This window comes from Nanorana parkeri, unplaced genomic scaffold, assembly GCF_000935625.1.
Source record: "Nanorana parkeri isolate BGI_ZX_2015 unplaced genomic scaffold, ASM93562v1 scaffold1679, whole genome shotgun sequence".
Classification (NCBI taxonomy): Eukaryota; Metazoa; Chordata; class Amphibia; order Anura; family Dicroglossidae; genus Nanorana; species Nanorana parkeri.
This window is the reverse complement of record NW_017307947.1, coordinates 39,243-57,334: the sequence shown is the minus strand read 5'-3', so window position 1 is coordinate 57,334 and position 18,092 is coordinate 39,243. Positions and strand designations below refer to the sequence as shown.

The 18,092-nt window shown below is 43.3% G+C and overlaps 1 protein-coding gene across 1 annotated transcript in view; it reads left to right on the top strand.

Annotated features, from left to right (window-relative positions):
• LOC108799264 (zinc metalloproteinase-disintegrin BlatH1-like) overlaps positions 1-18,092 on the top strand; it is a 51,957-nt gene that overhangs the window by 26,301 nt on the left and 7,564 nt on the right. The window contains exons 5-14 of the mRNA XM_018571102.1: positions 557-645; positions 3,418-3,494; positions 3,794-3,878; positions 4,424-4,500; positions 5,141-5,312; positions 6,946-7,014; positions 9,065-9,136; positions 10,436-10,605; positions 11,341-11,425; positions 14,406-14,536. Coding sequence (XP_018426604.1) covers positions 557-645; positions 3,418-3,494; positions 3,794-3,878; positions 4,424-4,500; positions 5,141-5,312; positions 6,946-7,014; positions 9,065-9,136; positions 10,436-10,605; positions 11,341-11,425; positions 14,406-14,536 — 1,027 coding nt within the window. The remainder of the gene's footprint in view (positions 1-556; positions 646-3,417; positions 3,495-3,793; positions 3,879-4,423; positions 4,501-5,140; positions 5,313-6,945; positions 7,015-9,064; positions 9,137-10,435; positions 10,606-11,340; positions 11,426-14,405; positions 14,537-18,092) is intronic.

Sequence of the window (18,092 nt, the reverse complement as noted above, 5' to 3'; positions counted from 1 at the left end):
TTTTGTGGGGGGGGGGGGGGGGGGGGGGCAGGTCTACTTTAAACCCAGGAAGATGGTGTTGCAACTGCCTGGAGTTGCACTTTAATTAACCCAATAGCATTTGTATATTTTCTGAAGTACATATTATTCTATAATGCATTTGCATGCTTTTGAATAGTTTGCCAGTTTGTGGTTTCCATTCAGTGCAACTGTTAATGTTCTCTTAGCAGATTTCCTGATATTACTGACTTTGGTAGTGGCCAATAAATGGGTGATGTGCATTTTATCACTTTTATTCTTTATCAGACAGGAATATAAATGCTCAGCTACATTACAATGAAGTATTTTGTTTCCACCATCAACTCCAAGTCCAAATGCAAATTATTTTTGGACAATGAATTCAAAGAAAAATATTGACTGTCTTGTTAAATGTTTTTAATAACAAATGAATAATAATAATAGAAATAAAAACAGTAGTAATTATTCTAGTAGAAATAATAATAATAATAATAATAATAATAATCCTTATTTTTTTCTAATCTTTATTAATATTATTTGTTTTTATTTTTTAACTCAGTTGCAGATCTACATGCCCTGCCTGCAGGACAGAAGTACGAGATTGTCCTACCACGGCGAATTCATGCCGAGTACAAAAGAGACACTCAGGTAAAAATACACTTTCATTGTATAAAGTATATGTGAGGAAATATACGCATGTATGTGAACACGAGCACATGTGTTTGTATAGAATAGATTATCTGTAGTAATGCAGAGCTGACTCCTGGAGACCCTTGTAGATTGACCTTCTTTAGACCACCCTGTCTTGTGTAATTTGTGTCAGTTTCTCTGTAGTTTTTTCAGCTATTATGGCTGCCCATAATTTCAAAATAAGATGGTCTATGCAGGTTCTTATTTAACCAGGTCACGGTATTTGTAGTAGTAGTTAATCACATTCAACCAGACATTTTCTGCAATGTTGGAGATGTTTTGAAGCTTATCCAAGCCACTTATACAAGCACCAACTTATTAATCCATTCACCATGAAAAGGCCGATTATGACATCAAGGATGGGACTAAAGTGACACTAAACTCAGGAGTTAAATCTTAAAAATACATTCACGTACCATAACTTTTAACACCAATGTATGTTATTTGTGTATCACTCGGCTGTAGATCCTCAAATCATCTCTGAATTGGTGCTGACACTGTCCTTCCTTCTGGAGGGTGGCTACCTTTGTTTACCATGGTCCCTGTGTGTTGTAAAGTAGTCACCGCTCCAAGCTCACTCCCGGGATGGACTACATTCTCATGTTCAGTTTACTAATTTGTGTCAGCACCAGTGGCGTAACCAGAGTTATGGGCGCCCGGGGCAGACATTTTGTTTTCGCCCCCCCCCATATTATATAAACATCCACTGGAACTGTACCCCCCACATATATATCAGCTAAGGAACTACAAGTCCAAGCATGCCATCATTGTCCCTGTACACCCCCCCACACTCACACATATCACCCAGGGAACGGCAATATCTGGTTGTTGTACAGGGGCAATGAGGGCATGCTGGAACTTGTAGTTCCCTAGCTGATATGTTATGAAGCTGTATTCCACCTGAAAGTACTACAATGCCATTATAGAACTAAGAATAGAACATAAAATAAAACTTTTTTTTTTCTTCTAATACTCACCTGATTCCTGGATCCACCAACAAGCGCGGCCTCCCATCTTCCACGCTGCTAGAAGCTGCATACAGCGTGTGCTGGTTACTACTTAAACCGGCGAGCGCTGTGTGCAGCTTCTAAGAAGATACGCTATTAGCGTAGCGGGGAAGGCGGCTGCGCATTTTGCATCGCATTTTGCATTGCATTGGATCTGTTCATTAGAGAACAGATCCAGTTGAATGTGACTAACTACTACTACTAGATAAGACCGTTTGCTTATCTTCAAATGTAAGCATTCAGGCTTGATTTTGAAAGCAATGTTCAGTTTGTCATTTTGGTAGTCATAATTAAAAAGCATTAGTGTTCTTCATGTCTGGCTTTTAGTACTAATAAAAAAAATTATATTTTTATGCACGCAATAATGATCCTTACCCTGAGTCACTGCATGTGTGAAGAGGTTGGTCAATGCCCACAAAACATAAGATCACTTCCTGATCTGACAATAACTGGATCATCTGATGGATATGGACAATGATAGCAAGCAATCTTATCTTACCAGAACAGTTATTATTATACAGTTAAGGATGATTGTTGATTGGTCCCTGTGTGTTGGTCTCTATGATAAAGCCCATTGTTGGGTGAAACATGTCAGAGTGAGGAGGATTCATGGTGGGAACATGTGTACCTGTGTGCTAAAAATGTTTTCAGTGAAGCTTGCAGTGTGCAGCCAGACTTTTTTTCTGCGAGTAACTGCTGATGCTGGAAGAAGACACGCTCGGCTAGTGGGCACCCGCTGCTCTCTCTAGTACGGCTATGAAAGAGCGGGGATATCGGCCTATGGAATTTGGTCCTTGTGTGTAACTGTAGTTTGTTTATTAATGTGTTTAATAATTCTGAAATTGACATATTACTATGTAGTACTACCACTTCTGATCACAATTTTGTGGGCAGACATATATCAGCGATTACTTAATTATAAATTTCTGGAGTAAACAGTGCAATATTTGCCTTCTATGATGCTGCCAGATACAGCCCTTCAGGTGTTGCTACCCCTGTCATGGCACTAACGCTTAACTCCAGTGGTAAAGCCCAGCCTTTTCCACAATGCACCAATTCACTACTCGACAATCTGGGTGCTCATAGACAAAAGAGAAAGCTGACTAGCCAGGCAATGAAAAATGTGTTAAATGATGCAACATTCTCACCACACAGCTATTTGAAAATAAATTATTTTCCATAGTTCCCTCCTCTGACATCACCCTAAGATCATGTTATTGCATATGTTTTTCTAATAGGAAAAGCAAAATGGGTGGCTGCATGGGGTCCCAGGCTCTAGAGAGGCCCATAAAGCCTCAATTTTAGCTTTGCAGGCATTTTTTTTCACAGGTTGATTGGCAATGGCAGCTATTGCATTGTTCTCAATAAAGGTTTTCTTTAAGACTATCAAATGATCATGTACAATATGTATGCACACTCTACATAGTTACATAGTTACATGATTCAGGTTAAAAAGACACAAGTCCATTGAGATTAACCTGCAGAAAAAAAAGAAAGAAAAAAAACTCCTAAAGCAAAATCCTATGTCCACAGTTACCCACAAAATTCACAATATTCCAAATCCTGCAGGCATTTTTCATAGAGTCTTGTCAGAAGCAAAAGACCAATATCTAACCTCTATATGTGATCCAGTTAAACTTGTGGAGGGCCCATGAATTGATGGTAGCGTTAATTCACCACTGTATGATTGGTACTGATCTAATTTCTGATATACTTTCCCCAGGATCAATACCCACATGTGGATATGTATGAATTACACATTGAAGGAAAGCTTCTGGTTCTACACCTGGAGAGGAATGAGTAAGTGACCTGTTGGAGCATTTGGAAGGGATGAATAATTGGGCAGTAAAAGGAGGACATGTGACCCACTGGGCACTAAAAGAAGGATGGGTGACTCAATGGGCACTAACAGGAGGATGGGTGACTCCATGGGCACTAAAAGGAGGATGGGTGACTCCATGGGCACTAAAAGGAGGATGGGTGACTCAATGGGCACTAAAAGGAGGATGGGTGACTCAATGGACACTAAAAGATGGATGGAGGAGGTTGAGAAGCTGCCTCCCTTCTAAAACCTAATTTCCACACTTTGCTTCCCTCAGGGACCTGATAGCTGATAATTACAAAGAGACAAGTTACCATCAGGATGGCACACCGATAATGAGAAGCCCTAACAAGAACATAAAGGTAAAGTCACATTCTTTCTTGATGATGAGGGGACAATTAATACAGTATTTCTATGTAGAACACAAATTACATTCACAGTTAGGACATTTGATTTACTGAACTTTCCGCCACAATTCGAAGGGTTTCATTTTTATATTTGGAGAGTCTAGAACACCTTATTTCAGTCATGACACCCTTTAATAGTCAGCAAAACCTCAAGGCACCCCCCCTGGTTTAAAATGTAAAAAGCATAAATGTAAAAAACATTGTGTGGCCCCTCCAAAATCCAAATCAGACCCTTATCTAAGATTTACAAAGAAAGAAATGTAACATATTAAAACAGGAAACAGTCTTCCACTATCTAAAACGTGCTGACTGAGGTATCTGTGCGTTGCTTGTAATAAACCAAAACCTGTCTATGTCAATAAGCAAAGTATAAATATAATAAGAATAATACAATAAAAACATTATTTACATTGCTGAGCATTTCAATTTCCTGCCTGAGGATGTAAAATCTTTCATGAATGTGGTTGCAATTGATAGTTGGTTGTTCTCATATTGTGCAGGATCACTGTCACTATCAGGGCTATGTGGAGAATGACAGCCAATCAGTGGCCAGCATTAGCACCTGCTCTGGGATAAGGTAAGAGGATAAAGAATTTAAAATATCCATGCTTAAACAGAAAATAGGATATCTGATATTGTATGTAGTAGGGATGCACCAAAATTACATTTTTAGGCCAAAACCTAATTTTCAAAACTTGTCAGGCCGAATCCAAAAATTACCTTTTTCCAAAATGTTTTGGTTGAGCATTTCCTGTTTATTCACATAGTGATCACTATGTCCAGTACTGATTGCTCAATGTGCGTGCTCCTGTCTCTCCTTCCCGCACTGCCCCGCTCGGCCTCCTGACAGGTCTCTCCTTCCTGCTGGGCACCAGCAGCTGGCTCGGCTATGTGTCCCCTCCGATCCCTGCTGCCTCTGCTGACACAGGCAGGGAAGAGCAGTGGGGATTGGAGGGGACACAGGCCAAAGCTTGCACCCGGGGCCCAGCAGGGAGGAGAGAAGCTAAGGATGCACCCCATTTTTGCCCGTTTTTTTACTATTGCCATTTTGCCCATAGTACCATCTTCGGCCGAAATGTTTCAGATGCCAAAATTTTGGTGCATCCCTAGTATGTTGCTTTACTGTTAACATTTGTAAATGTGCTTATGATGTAGGAATAAGACCGCAATAATTGCACACTGCTAAGTGTAAACAATATTCTTGCTCATTTTTGAAGCGGGGTCATCATGACACAAGGCCGGAGGTTCCTAATTGAGCCCCAAGACTTGACAAATGAAGAACATGTTGTATATGAAGAAAAAGAGCCCCCCAAGTCCTGTGCAACATCTAGTCAACTGTGGGAGGGATCTATGTTGGCTCAAGAGGTGTTACCTGCTATGGATAAGAAGGTGAGACACAGGAGATCATTTATAAAACAGGAGCAATGGACTGCACTCCTCACAACCCATACTGGCCAATATTGGGGAACTTCATTAAAATTTACGGGAGAATTCAGTTACAACATTACATTCTTTCACACTTTCCCTGCAGCTGCCACAGCTCTTCTCCTATTGGTTTCTTGATGGGTGTTGAAGAGAAGAGAGAGATGGCACCATCATTAAACATGCTCTGGGAAGAAAATCATCACCAGCACCCGTCCATATGCATCACAAAGTCCTTTTACATCAAGATATTAACACATAATCATCACAAATCAGTTTTTATGGACCACGCAGGATCCCTTTGTCAAGGCATAGTGACTCTTTCATCCTTGCATGAGCCCATTAATCATTGGTTCTTCTCTTGAACCATAGCACACTGTTTTGTATGTGAGACATGTAGTGTACTCACTATGACTGGTTTCATCAGAAGCTCCCACACTTAGTGAAATAATACGCAGTGGCAACAGTTTTCATCTGCAAAGTCAGTAGTGGCAGTGGAGGACCGGGAACCTTTGGCCAAAGGGACAAAAACAACAACTTAGCCATTTTTTGGTCAGAACTAGGGATGAGCCGAACTTATACAGAAGTCTATTATAACTCTCTATAACTCTGATATAACTATCTATAACTCTCTATCAATCTGCTGTAACTAACTATACTAGAACCCTCTCTCTCTCTCTATCTCCTACAACACACTACATAGGGCCGCGGTGTCAGCAGCCTTATATAGTGTGCTGCAGGGACTTAGCTGTGAGACATGATTGGGCAGAGTCATCGTGACTTTGCCCAATCATGGCTCTATATTTGTACTGAGCCCTGATTGGCACAGTCTTGCACCTGACCTGCGGTCAGGTGCAAGACTGTAGCCAATTACCGTTTTGGACGGCGCAGTGCATTGTGGGATGTTCCGCGGTCGAACAGACCGCGGACATCCCGTAATGTTCGGCGTTCAGCGAACGCTAGAACATGCTATGTTCGAGTCGAACCTATGTTCGACTTGAACATGCAGCCTATCCCTAGTCAGGACAGATATCTGTGGTCTAACAAGTGTGCCATCCAGTGTATTAGTATGCCACATTGATTGGCAGACATGGAAAAAGGTGGGTAGAAAGGTGGACATGACTTTTCAAATCTTTCAACGGTGCTCAGTGAGTTGGTACTGGAAGACTTTCCTCAGCCAGATACTACAATTGCTGGTATGAACAGGGGACAGGTAGCTATATACTGCCCAGTGGCTGTCACTGAGTGCCACATATGTTTGATGTCATTCTGGGCCACTAGCCTATCATACCTTATTAGTACAGGCCCCCCTGCCTCCCAACCCAATGCTGTCCTGGTTAGCAGCCATGCTGACACTTATTCCATTCTTTTTTTACATATTGGTATAAATATTGTCAAATTTGGAGTTTTCGTTTTGTTGTCTTCACCGCGAGACTAAAAATAAAAGTTAATTTTTTGCTCAGAGCAGAATGCAGCATTTATAATACAATTGTTCTCCATGCACTGTGAAGCAAATTACATTTTATTCCGACAGCAAACAGGTGATTAGTAATTATTGGCAGTCCCTCCTGACAATGTGTAATGTATTCCTTCTTTGTAGGAAGAAATTGACAAACTTCAGAATTCATGGAAGTATATAGAAATGTATATGGTTGCTGATAAATCATTGGTAAGTCATTTATTTTTGTAGCAAGCCGTATTATAGCTTGAAACAGTTAGACAAAATTAACGTGAACAGAGCACCTAGACCGGGCTGCTTACACCCACGTGTCCTCAAAGAATTGAGCTGTATAATTTCAAAGCAATTGTATTGAATTATTAGAGACTCTCTAATGGCTGGCTTGGTACCGATGGATTGGCGCAATCCGATTTGGTGCCTATATTTAAAAGGGTTAAAAGTATTTACCAAGTAATTACGGACCTGTAAGTTTAACTTCAATAGTTGGGAAGATATTTGAAAGTTTGACCAAGGATCACATGCAATTGTTTGTGCTTCAAAATAATATAATAAGCGATAGTCAGCACGGATTCACAAAAGACAGAAGTTGTCAAACAAACCTACTTTCTTTTTATGAGGAAATGAGTAATAAATTGGACAGAAGAATGGCTGTGGATATAGTATACTTGGACTTTGCAGAAGCGTTTGACACAGTTCCCCACAGGCGGCTAATGTAAAAGTTAAGGTCAGTAGGTATAGAGTATTCGATCTGTAATTGGATAGAAAATTGGCTTAAAAACCGTATTCAGAGAGTGGTGATCAATGATTCGTACTCTGAATGGTCTGAAGTTGTTAGTGGTGTCGCCCAAGGTTCAGTGTTGGGCCCCTTACTGTTTAATCTATTTATAAATGACATAGAATTGGGGATTAAAAGTTCTATTTCTGTGTTTTCAGATGACACTAAGTTATGTAGTGGAATACAGTCCTTACAGGATGTCTCCCCCCCAACAAGCCAATCTGAATGCACTGTGTGATTGTGCATCTATTTGGCAAATGAGGTTTAATGTTGATAAATGTTAAGTTCTGCACTTGGGGACTAAAAACATGCATGCATCATTTACTCTAGTGGGAGTATGTTTGGGGGAGTCACTGATGGAGAAAGATCTGGGTGTTTTGGTAGACCATAGACTCAATAATAGCATGCAATGTCAAGCCGCAGTTTCTAAAGCAAGCAAAATACTTTCTTGTATTATAAGAGGTCCAGACTCCAGAGAGAGAGACATAATCCTGCCCCTGTACAAAGCATTAGTAAGACCTCATATGGAATATGCAATTCAGTTTTGGGCACCAGTTCACAAAAAGGATGTTGTGGAACTGGAGAAAGTGCAGCGTAGGGCGACTAAACTCATAAGAGGCATGGAGGAGCTCAGCTATGAGGAACGATTACCTGACCTGAATTTGTTCTCTCTGGAGAAGAGGCGACTAAGTGGGGGACATGATCACTATGTATAAATACATAAATGGTCCATATAAAGAGCTTGGTGCCAAATTATTCACTTTAAAGGTCACTGCGAAGGACAAGGGGGCACTCTTTGCGTCTGGAGGAAAAGAGATTAACCTTTGCAACCTTTGCATACAGTTAGAGCTGCAAAAATGTGGAATAGACTACCCCAGGAGCTAGTTCTAGCTAGCTCAGTTACCTGTTTAAAAAAAAATCTGGATGTATTCCTAAATGCACAGAATATTACTGGATATTGACTTCTTATAAGTATATTAAACACCAGAAATAGTGGATCCAGGGAATATCCGATTGCCTTATGGGGTCAGGTAGGAATTTTTTTCCCCCTGTTGGAGCAAATTGAACCGTGCTTTATAGGGTTTTTTTTGCCTTCCTCTGGATCAACAGAGGGTAATTGTGGGCATAACGTCCTGTTTTTTTTCTTCTTCTTATCTCTATAGGTTGAACTCGGTGGACTTATGTCTTTTTTCAACCTGGCTATGTAACTATGTACAGCACTGTGGCGTAACAATAGCCATAGCGGCCCATGCGGCTGCTATGGGGCCCTGCAGGTGGAAGGGGGCCCTAATAGGGTTGACGGCTCTCCTGCTGCCTGACTTTAATATCAATGACAGTAGGGAGGTTGCTGGGGGACCCCATCAAAATGTTGCTATGGGGCCCTATGATCTGTGGTTACGTCCCTGGTACAGCATTAAATTGTATAATATCATGACATTGAAAAGATTTTTTCTTTGTTAATGTTTTTTCTTTTTTTTTTTTCAGTTTGAGAAATTTAAACAAAATGCCACAGATGTGAAAAACAGAATATATGAAGTTACTAATTACATGAACATGGTGAGTAAGCTTGTGGTGGGCAGAAGTCAGAGAACTTGCATAGGGTTGCAGGATGGAGGTTGGAGACCTTCAGTGTTGAGACTTGAGGATGATTTGTGAATTGAAGGAGGAAACATCGCACACATCTTTATGACTTAGGCCACTCTCATAATACTGGGAGTTTCCAGGGAAGCGATCTCAGGAAATTCAACCAAGCTCCGTTCTGAAGCACTCAATAAAAGGAGGCGTCTGATTGAAATTCAACCCTGTCCTTCTGCAGCCCCGGGTCTCACAGCTCACTCTAGGAGGCCTTGGACCAGAGAGACATCTTTCTCTCTTTCATTGTCGCCACACTTATTTAGCCATTAAACACACCTAGTGCTCAGTCTTACAGTCCCCACAACCACTCCTAACATAACTTCTCAATCCACAGATTCTTTTGACAGAACAGCTGGGCACAATGGAGGCTCAAACATCTAAATTCTCAGGAACGTTACTAAAGACTTCTCATATGCAGATTAGACTCAAAACTTTAATCACTATAAAGTTACTTTTCACTGTCTGATGTAGTACTTTGCTGCTTAACAGCCTTTTTCCAGAGAAGCCTACTTGAACCTTCGAAGGTCTGTGGAAATCCCAGGAGGAACAAAGTCCTCCTCATCATGTTTCATTCCCCGTCTGGTGTTTACATGGTAGAAATTTCGGCCGCAGAAAATATTCATCCGTAAATGGTATTATGGGCGAAATGCCGATAGTACGGGAAAAAAAGTCTGAAAATGCACTGCATCCGCAGCTTCTCTCCTCCCCTGAATACAAGCTTCTGTCTGTGTCGGCAGAGGCAGTGGGGATAGGAGGGGACACAGAGGCAATCCAGCTGCCGGCAGCTAGCAGGGAGGAGAGTAGCTGTATGAAGGCTGATTGGGGCAGTGTGGGGGGAGGAAACCTGTCAGGAGGCTAAGCAGGGTGGTGCGGGGAGGAGACATCTTCTCCAGTGACTCTCAGACAGCTAGTTTTCATGATTTGGCTCGGGTGTTGACTAAGGGAGAGCTCACAAAGTCTGTTTTGCTCTTTCCCAGGTAAAATGGACAAAACATTTTGGGGTCATACTAAGAATTGTTCCTGTTTTGAGAAAAAAGATTTACCAGATTCAAAAGACTGACATACCTTTAATGTCCCCAAGGAATGCAAACATTGATTATTTCCTATACATTACCTTATAATTACAAGCGAGATTTCAGTCTAGAGTTCTTGCAGTTGTGGAAATGTGTTATCTCGAAATACCTCGCAGTTGTTTATAGGCTGTTATTCTCTCTTACACAGGTGTTCAAGGCGATAAACGTTTCTGTGGTTCTTGTTGGGCTTGAGATCTGGGAAACAAAGAACCAGATTGAAGTGAACTCCTCAATGGGGCAATGTTTAAGTAACTTCTGTAAATGGAGGAAGGAAATGTTATTGCCTAGATTAGCACACGACAATGCTTATCTCTTCTCGTAAGTCTCTGATTGGCAGATATGATCTGGTTGTCAAATAGTAATATCCATAGTTTTGGTTTAATAGAATACAATTCCAGAATAATTCAGAATAAACATAATAATGTTTTTTTTCCATGTTATTTTTTTAAACACAATGTAATCCAGTTAGATATTTACCCAAAATGTCATGCATTTTTCACTGTAACTAATCTAACTAGTATTCATTTCCCTCTATTCTAGCTTCATATAGTATCCTTCAAAGCAATCAATGCCTTGTGATGTCAAATAAAAGGAATTGCGCTGACATTGAGGTAGCACATACCTTACCATGTTCTTTGGGCCCTAAGACTTTTTTTTTTAAGACACATTTTCTTTTGATGAAAGTATATACAGTATTTAGCTAAATGATACGGAAAGTTCAATATGGCATTTCCAAAACCAGACGGTAGATGTAATCCTTTAAAGTCTTGTGGGTCTCTTTTACGATCTCCAACCACGCAGATACTAAATATCGCTTCAGTGGGCATCAGAAGAACATGACATGTTATCCAAACCCCTTCAGCTGACTCCTTTCATTTTGAAGGCATAGGCATCTGTAGGATCTGCTTCACTGGAAATGCTTTTGGCTTTGGCCATGTCTCATAGATACGGAGACATTTAGAATTTCATGAACCAGATGTACACAATGACAGAAACTATACATATTTCCAGAGAGAGATCATTTGTTCTTATACACTATTGTTTATCTTACAGGGCTATAGACTTTGAAGGTTCTACCATTGGATTGGCAAATATCGGGGTTATGTGCAATGAACAATATTCTGCTGGAGTTGTCCAGGTGAGATTTAGAATAGTGATGGGCCGAACATACCCTTGAGTTCGGTTCGAATTCGAACTTTAGAACATGGAAAAAGTTTGAATTCAAACTCAATGAAAGTCTATGGGGGTAGAACTTGGAAAATCAATTGTTCCCTTTTTGAAGGCATTTATGCAAGTTATTGGCCATAAAAGGTGTATGGGGATCCGGGTACTGCCCTGAGGGATGTGTATCAATGAAAAGAAAACCTTTAAAAAAATACTGTTTTTAAAGGAGCAGTGATTTTAACATTGCTTAAAGTGACACAATAAAAATGAAAAATTCCTTTAACCACCTCCCGTCCCTGGCCGTTCCTGAACGATCGGACGGGAACTTTATAGGAGGGGGAGGGCGGTGTGGTATAAATCTTCCATAAGTAAATCAGCACAATTAAAATAATTTAAGAATGAATATTCAACTACTTGCATAAGCCCAGTCTTGCCTGTTTCTCTTTAAGCTGACCAGTGACGCTACATGGCTTGCCTGCATGACTGAACAGTCAAAGATTTAATTGTGTGGCCTGGTCTAGCTATTCCACTTCGAAAGACAGTCTGCTGCCCATTGGGGGATCTAATACAATACCTGTCTGACTCCCTCCCAGACCTCAGCTCCTTACACTGCAGCAAATGAGCAAACAAATAAAATGTGCCAGGGTTAAAACATCTCCAGAATTAATCAAGTTTTATTGGTGCAAGACACAAAAAAGCAGTCATCTCAAAACCACCTAGACACAGTTCATATGGACAAGGCTATTCATAAGGTCTTATGAGTAAGTGCTCCAGTGCAGAATGCAATTCTATTGTTCTATTCAGAACTCTCCTGTAAGTTCGGGCTGCTTGGTGATGTGTCAATTACACTGTGTCAATGACAGCCAGTTCATACAGTTAGTTGGTTGAACGATTCTAGGTGCCATATAACCCAGAAGAGGACTGGTGGCCAGCACTGGAACATGCAAAGGGTAAGTACTGCTTTTCTAAAACATTTTTCTATACAGAAAATAGGGGTTGGGAGAATAAAGAATTAGGGTTAAGACCTAAAGTCAGGGCCGGCCTGGCCATAGGGCAAACCGTGCACTTGCCAGGTGGGCCGGGCCGGGCTGAACACAATCAACCTGATTGTGTTCGGGTCGGTCCGCTATGCCCGATGGCCGAGTGTAGTTGGGCTTTAAGGCATGCTAAAATGGCCTCTCAAATAGCGTTATTGTAGGTCATGTTAGTGTGTCTTTAGCACTATTGGGTAGTGGGTTGAATGGTGCTGGAGGTTAGGTCCGCAAGAGGGCAGGTCACCAGCGCTGGGCCATGGAAGGGGTTAGGGTTCTATTCATATACAGTTCACTCTTTGCCCTCCAAATATCTGTGAACGCTCATTGGGGAGAATATTGTGAAAATTAATGTTCTTAACATATTTAAATATTATCTTAATAACTAACTTTGCATATGCTCCTCAGCTCCATATAGTGGCCATAATGTGCAGTATTTTGACTTTAACACATTGTAACCAATGGTTGTACTCTGTTGTCGGCAGGTATGTCCTAGCATTAGATAACCATGGGCATGCGCATGGACGTAAAATCTTGGATGCAGACTGTGTACATCTGGGATTTTATGTCTGTGCACATGTACGAGTTTAAGCAGTGCCGCCGTATACCTACCAACAACAGTGTATGGCCATTAACATATTGTGAGACCTGTAGCTCTGTGCCAGTGGTAATAAGCTGGCATATATGGTGTACGGAGGACAGCACCCATGTACAAAAGCCCTTAGTTTTATTTTATAGGGCTAAGTACACTTTCTTCAAGTAAAGGAAATACCTGTTGATCCTGATAGCAATCCAGTGCACTTGTAACTTCCTGTGAAGCAAACTGAAATCCAATGACGAGCAGTACCTTTGATTCCGGGTGAGTGGGGACAGGGAGGAGCCTCCCTGTCCCTCACTTGTTCGTCACTGCTGAGGCATCGAGGTCGATGGCCTTTTCTTTTTTCCTTTTTCGATTGGACAGCTTGGACCAATGGCGCTTTTCTATTGGTCCAAGCCATCCACAGAGCTCACGCCTCTAACACAGAGTAGAAACTGTGACAGCTCTTGCCTTACTTGTTAGGTTACACAAGCAATGGGGTTGCTCGCTGCTGTGTAACCTAACTACCTGTCAAAAGACGGCTGCTGCGCCGCCTGTAATTAACAGGCAATGCTCCATCCATGACAGGTTACACAGCGGGGTGGCTTTCCCTGCTGTGAACCTGATAGATGCCGATCTGATGGAGAAAAAGCCGTCAGCTTCAGACTTGAAGCTGACAGCTTTTTCCTCCATAATACTAGGTGAGGCTCTGCGTTCATCTTCTGTGAACTAGAGAGCGCCTCTTCCCTATGCAATACAGATAAGGAGGGAAGGGGGTATTTATAGTCCAAATGAGGAGTGCAAACTGGGGTAACAACTCTGCTCCTCCATTGATACAATTCAGTAAATGGGTGTTGTCACCCCAGAACAGGAAGTGTTTTGAGCCCTAATGCACTCTAAGGACTGTTAAGCCGTAATATTATACATTTTTGTTCTTGTTGACGTCACTGGGTTTCAATGTTCTATTCTATTTCTTTAAAATAAAATTATTTGATTGCAAATTTTTATGTGCATGTTGATCAGCCCAGGGGAGGGGGGATGGAGGTGGTGGAGGAGTCAGGGGGTATTGGGGGGCATTTTGTGCATACATTACACTTCATCAATATTTATGCAAATAATTGCAAAACAAAATTTACAATCTTGTAGAAAACAATCAACTGATGTTGACCAATAAATATTTCACATTTTCTCAATATCCTGCTGCAGCAGTGCATGCAGGAGTTCCATGCTGGTACTTGTAGTTGCAAAATATCATCTGAACATTGACTTTGTTTTCTTTTCCGTACATGTCTATATCCAGACCTTGTTTACTTCAGGTGTCTCTTACATTTTCCTTCTCCCTTCAGGACTTCACTAAGTCAGCAGCCTTTGTTGGAGCCACATTTGCCCATGAGGTTGCCCACAACCTGGGAGTGGATCATGATAATGTAAACTGCACGTGTTCCTCATTGACTTGCATAATGTCACCAAATCTCGGGTAAGATAAGAAATGTTAAAGCAGCTCCCTTTAAAAAATAATTTAAATACTTACAGCTCCTGCTCCTCCCATCGCCAGATGCCATTCCGTTGAAGAGGATTCAGCCTCAAAGATCTATGGGGAAGTCTACACTTTTTTAAGTGTATTAATCCACACTGTCCCCCACAACCCTCATTAGTTCCTTCAGCCAACTCCTATGTCACGCCAGGACACTGCGTCAATACCCTGTACCAGGGGCGTAACTAGAAACCACAGGGCCCCATAGCAAAATTTTGTATGGGGCCCCGTGATTGTGATAATTGCTAGTTATGCCACTTGCAGAGCCCACCTGATATACCAAACAGCCCACCTAAGAGTGACCCTGCAGAGCCCACCATAGACTCTCTATAGTGGGCTCTGCAGGGTCTCAGATGGGCTGCACCCCTCTTACCTGTCAGCACTGTCCACCTCTGTGGTCGCTGGGCTCCGCCGCCTCTTCCATCCCGGGCCCCGCCTCCTCTTCTATCGACGGGCCCCGCCTCCTCTTACATCACTGGCCCCACCTGCTCTTAGGTCACTGGCCAGGGATCATTCCGTTGAAGAGGATTCAGCCTCAAAGATCTATGGGGAAGTCTACACTTTTTTAAGTGTATTAATCCACACTGTCCCCCACAACCCTCATTAGTTCCTTCAGCCAACTCCTATGTCACGCCAGGACACTGCGTCAATACCCTGTACCAGGGGCGTAACTAGAAACCACAGGGCCCCATAGCAAAATTTTGTATGGGGCCCCGTGATTGTGATAATTGCTAGTTATGCCACTTGCAGAGCCCACCTGATATACCAAACAGCCCACCTAAGAGTGACCCTGCAGAGCCCACCATAGACTCTCTATAGTGGGCTCTGCAGGGTCTCAGATGGGCTGCACCCCTCTTACCTGTCAGCACTGTCCACCTCTGTGGTCGCTGGGCTCCGCCGCCTCTTCCATCCCGGGCCCCGCCTCCTCTTCTATCGACGGGCCCCGCCTCCTCTTACATCACTGGCCCCACCTGCTCTTAGGTCACTGGCCAGGGATGTAAGAGGAGGCGGGGTTGCTCTTAGGCGGGCCCCGCCTCCTCCTTCACTGTGAACGCTGGCCTCTTCTGCCGTAGCTGCTGGCTGTCATTGACACAGCTAAGCAGCGGCTGTGAGGGGAAACGCCACTGCTGAGCTATGTCAGTGACAGCCGGCACCCTTACATGCCATAGCGACCCAGGCAGCCCACACGGCATCAGAGGGATGCCCTGGCTGGGCCGCCCTGTGGCCGGGCCCCATAGCGGCCGCCTGAGATTGTTAGGCCACTGCCCTGTACAGCAGCACTCTCAGACTAGCAAAGGGAGGGCCAGGACTGGGGGACAATCAGATGTGCTGCATGCAAATAAGCTGGTGAGGAGCAAGTTTGTAGGTGGAGGGATCTGAATGAGCAGAGAGTTGGCCTCATCATCCTTGCTGCTCCTTCACTGTGCAATCACAGGCTGGGGGAGTGCTGTATTTATCACAAATTATATTCCTGCATGTTCCCTGGAAGACAGCAAACCTTCACTTTTTGAGTTCAGGTTGACTTTAGAGACATGACATCGGTGACCTGGAACATATTGACCCATCACAAGGTTGGTGCTCTTGTCTAGTTAGGGGAAGACATAAAGGACTCCTCTGGTTAAAACAAATTATGAACTATGCACTTGCAGTGGGGCTACCCCCGCACTGCAAGGGTTAAGTGCTTGTTTTTACCTTTATACTCACCAGATACTCTGAGCCAGCCGGCTGTGACAGTGCTCCCTCCCGCCTGTTTCTTCATCTGCTGTAGCGATGGTAACAGCGGCACTCTAATTAGATATGATGCGTCTTTATTGACGTGAATGCGACATATCACACAAGTGCAACGTTTTGTGGTCACAAAGGATCCCCTTCCTCAGGGCCCAATCGCACCATATCCAGTGCGTCCCGCTGCAGGTAGTGAACAGAACGCACTGGATTGCATAGATCTCACATTCCAGTGCAGGCGATCGCACTGGGCGGCATGTCTGTGGTGCCATTGACATGAATGGCAACAACACGCCCTATCCTGCCCCGGAACGTGTATACGATCTAGTGCGTTCCGGGCGCGAACTGCAGCAGGACGCACCGGATATGGGGTGACTGGGCCCTCAGGCAAGAAGGGGATCCTGTGTGCCCCCGAAACGTTGCACTTGTGTGATATGTCGCATTCACGTCAAAGAAGATGCATCATATCTGTAATTGGAGTGCCGGTGCTCCATCGGGAGGTGAGCGAACACATACTGGCGGAACAGACGGGGGAGGGGGCGGGTACTGCCTCTAGATAGGCAGAGCCAGCTGTCAGTCACGCAGCTGGGTGGATCCCGACATAATTGTCGGGATCCGCTTCACCTGCGGCGTCTTAGTATACCGCAAGCAGCAGCTCGCGGTATACTGCGGCGTCACAGTATACATTTTTAACTGGAGTTCTTCTTTAAATAACTATACAAAAGGAATGAAGTTAACTGTTCAGGAAGAGACATGGAAAGACAGTAATACATTCTAGGTACTAAACCAGTTTCGTGGATGTGGAAGTAATAGCAGAATTTGCTGTGGAGAAAAGAATTAAACAAAAGGTCACGTAAAAAGCACATGGTAATATGTTCATCGTCTCTTATTGGTATTCATTTCCTTACAGAAGAAGCTGAGGAATAAATAAGCAATTTTATGAACAGCAGGGATAAGAATGAAGTCACAATACTATTAGAGCCTTGGTTCTCAATTGGTGGGTCGTGACCCAAAAGTGGGTCGCGACCCCGTGCCTTCCATTTTTCTAGGTGAGAGGCTGCTCAGCCTTCCCCTACTGCAGCACTGTCAGTTTTTGTGCCGAGCAACCATTTAACATATGCTGCCCGGTGCTGAGTGTAAGCGTGAGGTGGGATGGAGCTATGGCCGCGAGGGAGCTCCATCCATACATGTATTGCTTACAGCTCCCTCGCATGTCCTGCAGAGGTGCCTGGACTGGAGTGACATCACATTCTGTCTCCCGGCACCTCTGCAGGGTGCACAAGGGAGTTGTACAAGCAATGCACATATAGATGGAGCTCCGTCACAGCAACCCACACTGCACCCCAGGCTGAGGATCCACTCCAATTCTCATACGGTAGGTAGACACAAAAAAACATAATTTTTTTTTAGGAGTGTGCATGTGTGGTTGAGAATGTCTACGAGTGTGTGAGATTGTATCTGTGTTTTTGAGGGCCCGTTCACACTAGTGCAATGCGCTAATCGAACAGTCCCGTGCGATTATCGCACTGTACCATGCAAGCTCACCTACTATGCGTTCTGGTGTGGGATGTGCATTGCGTTGCCATTTATTTGAGTGACACCCCAAACACACCTCCCGCCCACAGTTCATTTGCCTGCACCAGAATGCGCGGTACCACAATGTTGTGTGTTCCATTGCAGTGCGACTTGGGTCATGACTTAAAGACTAAGGACAAATGCGGGTCCGGAGGTTACACAGGTTGAGAACCACTGTATTAGAAGATATAAAAGCTGA